Genomic DNA, 15,008 nt, shown 5'->3' on the forward strand with positions numbered 1-15,008 from the left:
AGGGTCACTCCAAAAGAATTGCATACAATTTTTTTTAAATCCATCATTTATTCTACATGTTTGAAAGTTTTACAATGTGTAGATACATCTTTTAGGAACAATATTTTCATTTCTCCACATAATTTCCATTCCTCTCAACTGCCTTACGCCATTTTGAAACCAACGCCTATATATCCGCACGGTAAAATTCTGGACCAACCTGTTGGAGCCACTGTTTGGCAGCGTGCACAAGGGGGTCATCATCTTCAAATATTTTCCACGAAGAGAGTCTTTCAGTTTCGCAAAGAGATGATGGTCACATGGAGCCAGGTCAGGACTGTAAGGCGAGTGTTTCAGTGTTGTCCATCCGAGTTTTGTGATCGCTTCCAAGGTTTTTTGACTGACATGTGGCCGTGCATTGTCATGCAACAGCAAAACATCCTGCTTTTGTCGATGTGGTCGAACACGACTCAGTCGAGCTTGTAGTTTCTTCAGTATCGTTACATACGCATCAGAATGTATGGTGGTTCCACTCGGCATGATGTCCACAAGCAAGAGTCTTTCGGAATAAAAAAAAAAGCACCGTAGCCATAACTTTACCAGCAGGAGGTGCGGTTTTGATTTTTTTTTTTCCTCGGGTGAGTTTGCATGATGCCGCTCCATTGATTGCCTCTTCATCTCTGGTGAAAAATGATAGAGCCATGTTTCATGACCTGTCACAATTCTTCTAAGAAATTCATGTCCACCATTCTCGTACTGTTCCAAAAGTTCGCTGCATACCGTTTTCCTTGTTTCTTTGTGAGCCACTATAACCAGCCTGGGAACCCACCTGGCACAAACCTTTTTTTAACGCCAACACTTTCAGTATTCTGCAAACACTTCCTTCCCCTATCCCAGTGTAGCGTGAAAATTCGTTCACTGTGATGCGTCTTTCAGCAGTCACCAGTTTGTTAACTCTCTGCACAATGTCTGGAGTGTGTGCGGTACGAGGCCTGCCGCTGCGAGGACAGTCCTCAATATTGCCTGCTTGCCCACCGACTAACTGTACTGCAATCGACAGCAGCATCTCCATACACCATTTTCAGCCTCTTGTGGATGTTTACCACTGTCTCGTTTTCACAGCACAAGATTTCTATGACAGCACGTTGATTCTGACGAACGTCAAGTGTAGCAGCCATCTTGAAGACATGCTGTGACGGCGCTACTCACGGGAACAGGTTGAACTAAGTTTGAAAACAAGCGGGAAGGATGTATCTACACACTGTAAGACTTTCACACATGCAGAGTGAAAACTGAACTTTTAAGAAAATAGTGTGAAAGTTCTTTTGGAGTTACCCTTGTATATCTTCCAAAGCTAGTTCAGCTACCTGGCGTCTGTGAGTTGTTATTGCATGTCGACGTCTAACATAGGCGGAGGTCACATTTATGTGACCGTATCGTGTAGAATTCCACTCTGAAGTTGATGTCTGTGGTCTGAGGGTGATCTTAACCCTTTCCAGATACATCACGTGCCCTTCAACTGTAATCCTTCTCAGATTTTTTATATTCTATTGTTGATAAATAATTCTCTTAGCCATGGAAGAAGCTAATGTAGTCGCTGCGCTATGATATACTGAGTCTAGTGTCTAACGAGATAACCGCCACTTTGTAAACAGATGTCACTGCAATTTTGCAGGGGGCAGCGCGTCGTTCCGACAGGGGGAACGTGGTGAGGCAACACCGCTTCCACAGTGATGGCGACGTCCTAGAGGACGAGGTGAGTCTCTAACAAGTCTATCTAACAAGTCTATCACTTGGATTTATTCTTTGTCATCTTTGTTATCACATTATACAGAGCACTGAAACTCGAACTTTTTACTATCCCTGAAGCAGAATGGAAAACAAACACAGTGTATACAGGCAGGTTAATGACAACACTTACTTGTATTACTGCGGATTAAAAAGTCTGGATTAGTTCGTTAGGCCAATGTAGCGTGTCTGTCTTCTATGAATGTACTATATAATTCTTTCGTGTTTATGTTTCTGACCTGTATAGAAACTGGTTCACTTCCCGTATCTTCTTCCTTCCTTCATACGTTAAAGCCTGTTTCCTTCAGTACCCCTCAGTCTGCACTGGGGGTGTCACACCATTTTTTTTCTTGGAAGGCCAATATTTCTTTTACCAGCGGGTAATTTAATTTTTACGATTTCTGCAATCTGCTGGAATATTGCTGCGCGGTATGGGCTCCTTACCAGGTAGGATTGACAGAGGACATCGATAAAGTGCAAAGAAGGGCAGCTCCTTTGGTGTTATCGCGCAATAGGGGTGAGAGTGTCCCTGATATGATACGCGAGTTGGGATGGTAATCACTGAAACAAAGGCGGTTTTCTTTGCGGCGAGATCTATTTACGAAATTTCAATCACCAACTGTCTCTTCCGAATGCGAAAATATTTTGTTGACACCCACCTACGAAGGGAGAAATGATCATCATAATAAAATAAGAGAAATAAGAGCTCGGACGGAAAGATTTAGGTGCTCCTTTTTCCCACGCGCCATTTGAGAGAGGAATAGTAGAGAAGTAGTATGAAAATGATTCGATGAACCCTCTGCCAGGCACTTAAGTGTGAATTGCAAAGTAACCTTGTAGATATAGATAGATTGAAAAGAGCTGTTTATGGACGACGTGACACACCAACCACCCCGAGGGATCTACGCCGAATCGCCGCTGAGGAATGGGACAATCTGGATACCAACAGTGCCTTGATGAACTTGTGGATAGTATACCACGACGAATATAAGCATGCATCAATGCAAGGGAACGTCTGGACCACCACCTCTGAAGGTCTCGCTGTATGATGGTACAACATGCAATGTGTGGTTTTCATGAGCAATAAAAAGGGCGGAAATGATGTTTATGTTGACCTCTATTCCAGTTTTCTGTACAGGTTCCGGAACTCTCGGAACCGAGGTGATGCAAAGCTTTTTTTGATGTTGTGGGGAGAGCGTGGTTTTGTGAGGTGGACTGTTGATGGGCGTACGGAAGGAAGTCTGTCGTCTTATATAGAGAGTTTCATAAATAGTATGTGATATGAAGATGGAAATTATTGTGAAAAAGTTAAATTAATAAAAATGAAGAATCAATAGTAAAACAAAAAGCGAGTACCAGTTTTCATTAGCACACAAAGACCCTGACCTAATATTAACAATGTTAGATGGATGGAACGCACCATGGCGAGAATCAAGACAATGAGACCAAATTCAGCATCTAAAGGTAAGGTATTTTAATTAGTTTTAGTATTCTGTGATGTATCATTCTTTTGTCTAAATATTAAGCTTAACATCGTCTGTTGTAGATACAGACCACCCAAGCTGGCAGGGTGTCGTCAATTGATCATCACAATCTCAGGGTTTGAAATAGCATTTAAATGAATTGAAAGTTTCTCGCTTGATATTTGATTTTCACCCCGGACGAAAGAGGCAATTAAAGGAACAGTTTTCTTCTTAATTCTAAGCCCCTGGTTATTCAGTCTTACCTCCATCTTGACAGCCGGAGATCCTAATAGAGAACTAATGCGCAATATTTTTTCAGTGGAAAGATCATCGTGACACTTTTTCAAACAAAGGCCACATATGCCTTTATTACAGAGGTTTCCATTGGCTTCTACATCCTCATGACGTTCATCATTTCTCATTCATCCGCCTTTTAGGGGCAGTTTCCTATCCGAGAGCAAGAAGATGCCCCGAATTTCTGTTCGCTCCTCTGCCCTCTTTGACAAGGCCTTTGGCGGTATGAGGGTGACTCCTTATAATTGGCCGGTTGGCAGCAGTTCTTTTTATTCATTCCTCTCTGTCCCTGTTAGTGTTTCACTTCCTCATAAGAGCCTGGTCCTTTCATCTCTCATTTATCTACATTATCGCTGTCTGTATCTTCCTCTTCTTTTCGTGCCATGAATCATTAATTCTTTTTCGCACTCTTATCTATTTTTCACCTGTTCTTCTAAGAATTTCTTCATTTTTGAGATTTGGTGGCCACAAGATCCTTTCCATCCTCCCCCGGCTCCACATTTCCAAAGCTGCCAGGCGTCTCCTGTTGCAGGAACTAGCAGTCTACGTGTTTGAGCCGTACAAGGCCACGCTCCCGACAAATCTCCTAATGAATCTCTCTCTGGTGTCGACATTCAGGTTCCTTACACGGGCAGGACCTATTTGTGGCAATAGACTGGCTTTGCCTGTATCGTTCTGCTATTTATGTTTGATGTACTCTTGCCGTCTTAGGTGATATTACTTCCGCACGACTGTTCCCGTACCAATATGTTCCAAAAACCGCACGAAAACGGAATTATTTCAGGCGGTCATATGGAGGATTTTATTGATCACAGAGATAAGGGATCAAGTGTTTTATACAGTCCTTGGCCGAGTGACCATTTGTTTACCCATTGGAAGAACGAGAGCACTGAAGCTATCGTACAGTACAGGGTCAAAATTGAAACGTTACACACTTCCTCCAGCCCAGACAAACTGAAGAAATCAATTGGTTCTTTTGCATTAGGTATAGCCTAGGGACGACGTTTCACGGCTTATAAAAGCACCATTTTTTCATGAGCAGTTTCTGAGAAAACCCCGCAAAACCACGATTTGTGGGTACGAAAAGTAAAATGCCAGTTTTCCGCTTTCGCAAATCTGTATCTGTTACCAAGATGCGTCCAAAAAACCATGATTTTTAGGAACAAATTGTACTAATTCTGGGGATGGCTGAGGGATTGCTGAGGACACTTTTGTTTTCAAAATGACAACAGCAGTGTTTTTAGGGCTGCGAGCATAAATTTCCGACACTCAAACATCCAATCACACATCGATTGGGCGGCTAAGTCACCCAATATTAATCTCAAAGGAAATGTCTAATACTATTTGGAACAGCAGGTGAGTCGTGGCAATCAGCACTCCCCTCCCCTCCCCCATCCCTCACCCCACCCCCAATTTGGTAGCTCTGCGAGATCTCATCAACAGGAGTAGCTTCAGTGGCATACTTGAAGACCCGGATTCTCTTCCTCGCCGAACTGACTTCATTATGAAGAGTAGAAGTAGTGTTACACGCTATTAGTGTGATGTCTTTCGGGTTGACTAATTTTGTGTCCTTTGTGCCTATGTCCGTGATAAAGAGGAGTGCACAACAGGTAAAGCTTCAAATGCGACCAGAGAATATCATTTAAAAACTCCCAGACTTTTGTGCCATGAGAGCGAAAGCAGTGATAATTATAAAGGAAAGCAGCAGACGAGCATAGAATTAGTTTCTAGATTAAATTAACTAGGATGAAATAAAACTAGAGGATACCATGCAATGGCCATCATTACTCCTTTACTTGAAGGATTTCTTTTAATTTCTGCCTGTAACAGAGTCTATTAAAGAGCGAACTTAGCTGTTCGCACAAAGTTGCTGATATTCAGTTTCCCCAGTATCGAAGTCGAAAGAGAATCTGTGAAAAAGGACGACTGATTTGTATTACTTCAATTAGCATTTGTATTAAGTACCTTCATCGCGCAGTAACTCGAATTAGCATCTCTGTGGAAAGTTAAACTACTCCAGTGCTCTGTATCATTTATTTAAGAAAAATACAAAAATAATCCGCAAAAAGAATCAGTAACACTACGTTAAAAAAGAATCCTCTCGTAAGTGCTCAGTAACACTAAGTTTGCGAACAATCACTCCTGTACTGGACGGAAGCCACACTGATGCTTGGGTGATGACCGCGTTGGAAAAGTTTCGAAACAATGCTTTTAGGAACTTCACTATTTCTCATAGAACCGCGAATTTACAGGTCGATTAAATAAAATATGTTATTCATCCAAACAAAGGGAACTGAAATATCATTAACAGGAAGACAAGAATATTTAATTGATTGGAATTAGTCTATCAAGTGATGTTCCACTCCATAGCTGTGACAGATATTAGCACAGACAGTAAATTATTGATACGCAGTCTGGTTCTAATACCGACATTGCGTAATTTGTTATTTACTGCATTAAATAAAAAATTTAAATTCCAAACAAAATTTTAGATTTTTCTTCACGTCGTCATCCTGTTATGAACTGTCCTCACATGTTGACTATTTCCTCATCTCAGGCTCCTGGTTGATACATGTTTACTCATAGGTCCGTATACGCTGTGATGGACATCGGTGACATTCTGAATTTGTTTGGGGGATGGGGATTCGAACGAAGACCCCTACCTTGCGATAACATTGCGTTACCAGTTGCGCCTTTCGCATACGGCTCATGAACCGACTCAATGTTTCAAATTGTCATTTTGTTCATTTCCACACATTCCAAACTACGAATAGGTTCTCCCACGATGCATAATTAACACGGCTTCCGACAGAAAGGAAATCTCGAAAGGTTCGACCTAACCATACCTGCGGTGAATTTATTGTCGTCCTCTTTAGCTGAGTATACACATTGGTAAACATCTATGACACGTTAAAACTCTTTGCTGGACACGAAACCAAGTTCTTTATGTTTCTAGGTCAGCGAGCAACCAATCGGGGCACTCCTTATCGGCTTCCTCAAAGTATCTGCTTTTCATCCAAACAGACATTTTCTGGTCAAAAACATAAACGTGCAATAATCAATGACTATTCGTCTGATATGACAGTCCAGAAGAAAATTGTATTGATATCATCTGCGAGCAGGTCAACGAACATGTATACCTTACACCGGCTATCGACCCCAACATAGATACGCCTCTGACCTTTAATGCCTCAAGTTCTGAGCAGTTCTTATCCTATGACATGACAGAGTGGCATTCGGTATGACAGTGGTTCAACTTCCTGTCCGGCCCTTCAGATTTAGGTTTCCTGTGATTTTCCTAAATCGCTTAAGGAAAATGGCTGGATGGTTGCTTCGATTTTATTCCTTCTCCTTCCCCAATGCATCCTTGCTTTCCATCTTTAATGAGTCTGTCGTCGACAGTACATGCAGCCCTTATCTTCCAATTTTTCAGACAGTTCTTCGAAAGTCATCTAGTCTCACAATACAGTCTCGTTTAAATTCAGGTAATGATTGAATGCTCCTCTTTGCCATCCAGGCATGTCCCATTACTTACAAAAAAAGTACTACGCTGTAAAGAACAGAGCACTCTTTCAATAAGTCAAACATAATCGTTATAAGCTCGGGACTTTTATTTACTGTACGCGATTCCTATTCCTTATACTAGATGGCATTCTCAGTTAACCTGCAGCTACATCCACATCTTAGGTGTTAATCGACACCTATGGGTAACAAATCTACTAGCATGCCTTGCTTCGCTGCCTTCCTTTAACACCACCTGGCGGGGATCCCAAACACTCAATCTGTACTCAAGAATGGGTCACACCAGTGTTCTGTAGGTGACCTCCTTTAAGATGAGCTACAGTTTCCTAAAATCGCCCTAGTAAACCGAAATCCATCGTTCTCCTTTGATACTGCCGTTCTTACGATTCCATATCGCTTCGCAATGTTACACCTAGATATTTAATCGACAAGACTGTGTCAAGCAGCACATTAATAACGCTGTATTCGAACATTACATGATTGTTTTTGCTACTAATTTGCGCTAACTTATATTTTCCCACATTTTCTTCGAAACTGTATTTAACTTTCAACGCTTTCACATAATCACCTCATGTACTAGAAAATAATAGAAAACAAAACTCATTTTATAAATAGTTATGTAGTCTACAACACATTCACATTTAAGTCTTCAATATGGAGACCTCAAAGAAATTGTCAATTGAGTGAATTCTTAGATAGTAGAACCCTGTGCGTTGTAGTCGACGACGAATTTCTTCAGTCACAAGGATATCGTCAGTCGTCAGACGTGCAGCAGGAAAGGGTGATAGAACCGCTGTTATTTCCTACATACGAGGGTCGTTTGAAAAGTCCGTGCAAAAATAAAAACTACTCGCGTGTTTGGGGTAAAACTTTTTATTTTTCGACAGAGTCTCCTTTTAGACTTGTACACTTCGTCCAAAGCTGTTCTAATTTGTTGATTCCTTCCTTGTCCAAGTCTGCAAAATAGCTATTAGTTGCTGCAATCACCTCCTCGTTTAAATAAAATCTTTGTCCCGCCAGCCATTTCTTCAAATTGGGGAACAAATAGTAGTCCGAGGGAGCTAAGTCTGGGGAATGGGGGGGGGGGGGGGGGGGGGGGATGTGAAACGAGTTGGAATCCTATTTTCATTAATTTGGCGACCACAACTGCTGAGATGTGCGCTGGTGCATTGTCGTGAAAGGACTTTTGTACGGTCCAATCGCCGGAATTTTTCTTGCAGCTCGGTTTTCAGACTGTCCAATAACGATGAATAATATGCACCTGTAATAGTTTTACCCATTTCCAGATAGTCGATGAGAATTATCCCTTGCGAATCACAAAAGACAGTTGTCATAACCTTTCCGGCGGAAGGAATGGTCTTCGCCTTTTTTGGTGCAGATTCTTCCTTCGTAACCCATTGTTTAGATTGTTGTTTGGTCTCAGGAGTATAGTAGTATTCCAAGTTTCATCCACAGTGCCGAAACGGCGCTTAAAGTCCTGCGGATTCTTCCTGAAAAGCTGCAAACAATCCTTGCAATACTTCACACGAATCCGTTTTTGGTCAAGTGTGAGCAATCGCGGAACCCATCTTGCGGTTAGCTTTCTCATGACCAAATGTTTATGCACAACATTATGTACCCGTTCATTCGAGATGCCCACAGCACTAGCAATCTCACGCACCTTAACTCTTCTGTCATCCATCACCATATCATGGACTTTATCAATGATTTCTAGAGTCGTAACTTCCACAGGGGGCCCAGAACGTTCACCATCACTTGTGCTTATATGGCCAATCCGGAAATTTTGAAACCACTTATAAACTATTCTAATCGAACTTGCAGATCACCGTAATGTTTATAAAGATTCTCTTTAGTCTCCTGAGGCGTTTTGCTTTCATAAAGTAATGTTTAATAACCACACGAAATTCTTTTTCGTCCATTTTTTGACAATCACTCGACTTCCTTGATTCACACGAATGCCAAACACAAAGAAATAGACAAATATGGATGAAACTTGGTGTGCGTTCTTTCCAGAGATGCTACTAACTAAACATAAGCTCGATAAGCGGCGGTGGTGCCATCTTTTGGACTTTTCAAACGCCCCTCGTATTTTAACGAACTGACGGACGGTGTGAGCAACAACCTGCTGCTATTTACTGATGACGCTATGATGTACGGGGAAGTGTCGTCGTTGAGTGACTGTATGCGGATACAAGATGACTTAGAATTGCTACTTGGTGCGATGAGTGTCTGCTTGTTCTAAACTTGAAGTGAGTAGGTTTAGGAACCTAACCCGTATGCTCGAGCCTTCGTTAACAGTCTACAGCGGGGCACTGTGTCATTACTTTACTGTTCTCTGGCAATTACACTTACTAATATGGTGATCCTAAATACATGTGTTCTTTTTTCGTTTTCCGTAAGTACATAACAATTAGCAACTGTAAAAGCTGGACTTACAGATCTTCCAAATTTTCATTAGGCGATCGAGATATCCATCACTTCTCCTCCCAACCCCTTCCGCCCGCCTTACCACCTCCCCTTACATTCGTCTCTCTGTTCCCCTCACCCCACCACAGACTTCTATTCGTAACTTCATTATCTGGTATCAGTTTTCCCTTTGTTATTAAAAAAATGTTAGTCATATGAAAGGAAGTTGTTATCTAGAGAGTTAGGTGATCATCATCTTGGTTGCAGCTTCGTTACGGCGCGCTGTCCAGAAGCGGAACGGAGTGGTACCAACCACCACCCTTACAACGACAAATGAGCGAGGACATGCTATGTGCCAGGTGCTACAGGGACCCCCAATCAAACAGCAATCAACAGTTTCCTGATGACGAACAACTGCGGCAAAAGAAGGTTTGTTTACGCCATTAACAATCCCACAATTTTTGAACCAATCGTCTTCCACCATCAAAATGTGGTAACGTAGGTCCAAGTATTTCGATTTCATTTTAATTTCATGGTCCATCATATTTTTATATCTTCAGATATCGAATTTTTTATTATTACCAATTCCTCCTACCCACAATATGTTCATCTGCATTGCAATTTCATTTGTGTGACTTCGTACATGTTTGTTTCAGGTTAGATTTCCTGCATTTGTATAGAGTTTCACAAGGCACTGTTGTTTTTTTGTGACAATTTTTCCACAAATAATCATTCTTTCTCTCTAGTTAGGTTGCAGATATTTCTCTGAGAATTTCTACAGGCGCCTATTTACAGGATCTATCATTTTCATCGTATTAACATTGTGGTAAATCAGATAACTGTTTTCGAGAGCCATCCGTTGCACAGTTTCAAAAACGCTTTATTGGTCATTTACTCAAATGGTGTATCCAGCACGCACATTTATTTAAGTTTTTGTAGAATTTGTCAACCTCATAAGGCAGATCTTAAAACTATTTTACAACCCGTGACAGATTCGTGAATTCCAGACGCAGGAAAAGAGCTTTGTATTAAACAGAAAAACGAGCAATAGTTTGCTGGATGGATAACTAAATTAAATGTAAAATAATATGTGTTCTTATACGTTCTTATATGTGGTAGATATTTATTTATCTTAAAAGGCTAACGTGGTTTACCTAGCAAGTGCGAGCGCACCGAGATAGCAGTTTTTCGTACTCCGTCTCACGAGGCCGGTGGTCTCGCGGTTCTAGGCGCGCAGTCCGGAACCGTGCGACTGCTACGGTCGCAGGTTCGAATCCTGCCTCGGGCATGGATGTGTGTGATGTCCTTAGGTTAGTTAGGTTCAAGTAGTTCTAAGTTCTAGGGGACTAATGACCACAGCAGTTGAGTCCCATAGTGCTCAGAGCCATTTGAACCATTTTTGAACCTTCTCATTACCAACATTCCCATTTTCCAAGTTTAAATTATATATCACACCTTTTGATTTGTGAATGTATGAGTAAGAAACAAGCTGTCAAAGTTATTTTTGCTATGAAATGATATGTATTGGTTCTGACTCTTAGTTCGATTTTGCATTTTCTAGAAATCGGTCGAAGGGGGGAAGGGGGAAATAGAATATCGCTTAACAAAAGGGGAGTTGGGGTCCTCCACTGACAAATCGGTAAAATTTGGTTTTGCTTAAAGTAGTTTTTGGTAACTGTTATGGAGTTCAGGGTAAGAAATGTGTATTAATAAATAATAAGACGTCCATTTTAAGTTAAATTATATTTATTAGTTTGGATAGTAAGGTATTTTCCGCTCTTATGCTTTTGTTAATATGTATTTGAAATTGCAGCCTATATTGCTACATAATTATTAAAAATGATTGAATCTGTAGGAACAATATATTCACCGATTTCTGAAATCATTTTGTCCAGTATAATATAACTCTCCATTGGGGGGGGGGGCTGTAGCCCCCATAGCACTCTCCCCCCCCCCCCCCTCTTGCCACTGCCCCTGCATAATAGTTAATATTTTGGTTTCAAAAGATGTATAACTAATAAATTGTTATATTGTTTACACCAGGAAATCTGATAATAGGCAGAACCCGAAAAATGTCACTTGGAATAAATGAACCAAAAAACATACAGCACCTGTTTGTTTGGGACTACTCACCTTTTCTAAAATCCAGTCAATTATGTTATTTCAGTTACTACAAAAGCACCGTCTGTGACTGCGAGAAGGCCTTTGCGGCCGAGCGGTTCTAGACCCTACAGTCCGCAGGTTCGAATCCTGCCTAGGGCATGGATGTGTGTGATGTCCTTAGGTTGGTTAGGATTAAGTAGTTAGAGAGCGACAGGCTATTTACAATTTGTACAGGAACCAGATGGCAGTTATAAGAGTCGAGGGTCACGAAAGCGAGGCAGTGGTTGGGAAGGGAGTGAGACAGGGTTGTAGCCTATCCCCGATGTTATTCAATCTGTATATCTAGCAAGCAGTAAAGGAAACAAAACAAAATTTCGGAGTAGGTATTAAAGTCCATGGAGAAGAGATTAAAAACTTTGAGGTTCGCCGATGACTTGGAAGAGCAGTTGAATGGAATGGACAGTGTCTTGAAAGGAGGATATAAGATGAACATCAACAAAAGCAAACGAGGATAATGGAATGTAGTCGAGTTAAGTTGGGTGATGCTGAGGGAAGTAGATTAGGAAATGAGACACTTAAAGTAGTAAAGGAGTTTTGCTATTTGGGGAGCAAAATAACTGACGATGGTCGAAGTAGAGAGGATATAAAATGTAGACTGTCAATGGCAAGGAAAGCGTTTCTGAAGAAGAGAAATTTGTTAACATCGAGTATTGATTTAAGTGTGAGGAAGTCATTTCTGAAAGTATTTGTATGGAGTGTTGCCATGTATGGAAGTGAAACATGGATGATAAATAGTTTGGACAAGAAGAGAATAGAAGCTTTCGAAATGTGGTGCTACAGAAGAATGCTGAAGATTAGATGGGTAGATCACATAACTAATGAGGAAGTATTGAATAGGATTGGGGAGAAGAGAAGTTTGTGGCACAACTTGAACAGAAGAAGGGATCGGTTGGTAGGACATGTTCTGAGGCATCAAGGGATCACCAATTTAGTATTGGAGGGCAGCGTGGAGGATAAAAATCGTAGACGGAGACCAAGAGGTGAATACACTAAGGAGATTCAGAAGGATGTAGGTTGCAGTAGGTACTGGGAGATGAAGAAGCTTTCACAGGATAGAGTAGCATGGAGAGCTGCATCAAACCAGTCTCAGGACTGAAGACCACAACAACAACAACAACAAGTCTAGGGAACTGATGACCTCAGATGTTAAGTCCCATAGTGCTCAGAGCCATTTGAACCATTTGTGACTGCGTACAAAGCAATTGTAAATGGGGGGGGGGGGGGGATACACGGCAAACACTATCGCGTTTCATAGGTGACCTGATGTCATAGTTGGCGTGGTCGTCCGTTAACCGGAATGCCATCTTCCGTGCAAAACACGATCGTACCGACATCTGGTTGACAGCTTGTACTAATATATTGTGAATTAGACACTGGACGAGGAAATAGAGGTTTGTTGCTTTAATTTTCGACACTAGTGTACCTTAGCCAGAAGGCGAACCAGTGGATGATCAGCTGGCTTATATACGGTATGACGACAGCATCACGGAGCTCATTTTAAAATTTACTTTTAACATCTTCTCGGCGATGATTGGTAGATGTTATCATTATCGGCGGTTTAATGTCGGTCTTTGCACTTGTACATACTGTATCCTGAAGCTTATGACCGCCGACATCTAATAACCATAAGTTTTCGTTGAAACGTATGGTTGAATTTCATATCAACTGTCGGGGGAAAATTGTGATATGTCTAAAGAAATTTTTGTTCCTCTCTCCCAAATATTTTGGTAGTTACAGTGTTTATTGACAATTAACAGAAATTTAATGCATTATGTACCTAAATTGTAAATCTACACGGCACATGTTATATAAGACAACAATGGGCGCTACGTGGTTGCTTGAACGCTGTCTGGTTGCTACAGGTGGCGTACCACCTTCCGGACAGACTGGACGCAGCGAGGCACCATCGCTTCCACAGCGCGGGCGACATCCTCGAAGAAGAGGTGAGTGCCTGAAACGAGCTGTCTTTGTTATGAATTAGGTCATCTTTCGCGAATCGCTACTTCTACAGAGTGTTGAAGAAGTCCTTGTGTCCTCTGACACTGCATTGTTGCGGAAATAAAGTTGTTTCATTGATATCCCTGCTTTGAAACTGACCAGTTTTGCATTGGTACTTCCAGCACTGAATTGCTTCAGTTGTGAAGCCACAGCTGATGTGAGTGAACACAGTAACACTGGTGGGAAGCAATTAGTAGCGTATGTGTGGGTGTACGGACGTCCACAGACAGGTAATGAGTGCGTTTAGAGATCGCTTTGGCGTGTCCCCACCTCGTACAGCAAACCTTCTCGAAGGCAGTGACGTGCTTCTGTTTTAGGCAGTGGCAAAGACAGGCTGCGTAGAGGATATAAGTATATGCGAGGGGAAACTCTGTCGCCTTCGCTGACCCGACTGAGCAGTCTCCAGTGCAATTCATTCGTAAGAGATCAGCTGAACGTCAAGTAGCGCTGTCAGTGATTCATGACCACATTAAGAAATAAAAATTGAAAATGAAAGCATTTGCTTCAATGCTTGTGAATGAATTGTGTGACTACGACATAGAGCAGAGAGTTGCAGCCTGCCGTGCTTTCTTGTATCAATTCCCAAATATCAGGACTCGCTTGAGAGTGTTATTTTCACTACACACAGGAGAAATGGAGTTTTCTGGTCTGAAGAAAATCCCCAGCATGTGCAAGAGCTGGAAAGGAATCTGTTTCCATGTTATGATTACGGCCAGAGTGTCACTACGAAATCTCTTGGGGCTATATCTTTTTGAAGGGAACATGATTGGAAATTCTTATATGGACATGTTGCAAACGTGGTTAATAGCTCACCCTGAAGAATTCCAGCACACTTTGCCATTTTGGTGCTTGAGTTCAATGGTTTAAAATTTCAAGGCCGTTGGAATGGGCATGCTTGAGTAACATCGTTACCCCCAATGAAACGGCCGCCACGAAGCCCGGACCTTACTACGACAGACAACCGATTAAGGGGTAAAATCAGGTCCCATGTTGCTCAACGTCGGAACAAGACTAAGAACAGAGCTATTCGAAACATAATTTCTGAGATGCTCCGCCAGTTGCAAAGGAGGATATGAAGACCCTTAGACCTCTGTGTAAGGCTCTATGGTGTACATACAGATCCGCTGGGTATATAGTTTTTATAAACAAGTACTTCAAAATGCAAGGTGGTCTCTAAAACAGAACCAGCAGGATAAACAGATATTTAAAGCCAAGCAGTAAGAGACTCGAGATGGGGAAAACATATGAGGCTGTTTCCAACATGTTGACCATTTTGGAAGCCACCATATTAGATGGAGAGGGGGTCATGTGACATATCAAACAGATAGAGAATTACACGAGAAAAACGATGGTGCCTTTTATTTGAACATAGCTTTATTCATTCTAGTCTAATAA

At 41.6% G+C, this 15,008-nt stretch overlaps 1 protein-coding gene across 1 annotated transcript in view; it reads left to right on the top strand.

Annotated features, from left to right (window-relative positions):
• LOC126354659 (proton channel OtopLc-like) overlaps window positions 1-15,008 on the top strand; it is a 220,498-nt gene that overhangs the window by 51,384 nt on the left and 154,106 nt on the right. Inside the window, exons 4-6 of the mRNA XM_050004434.1 lie at window positions 1,655-1,735; window positions 9,720-9,881; window positions 13,478-13,558. Coding sequence (XP_049860391.1) covers window positions 1,655-1,735; window positions 9,720-9,881; window positions 13,478-13,558 — 324 coding nt within the window. The remainder of the gene's footprint in view (window positions 1-1,654; window positions 1,736-9,719; window positions 9,882-13,477; window positions 13,559-15,008) is intronic.

The sequence above is a fragment of the Schistocerca gregaria genome, chromosome 3 (assembly GCF_023897955.1).
Source record: "Schistocerca gregaria isolate iqSchGreg1 chromosome 3, iqSchGreg1.2, whole genome shotgun sequence".
Taxonomy (NCBI): Eukaryota; Metazoa; Arthropoda; class Insecta; order Orthoptera; family Acrididae; genus Schistocerca; species Schistocerca gregaria.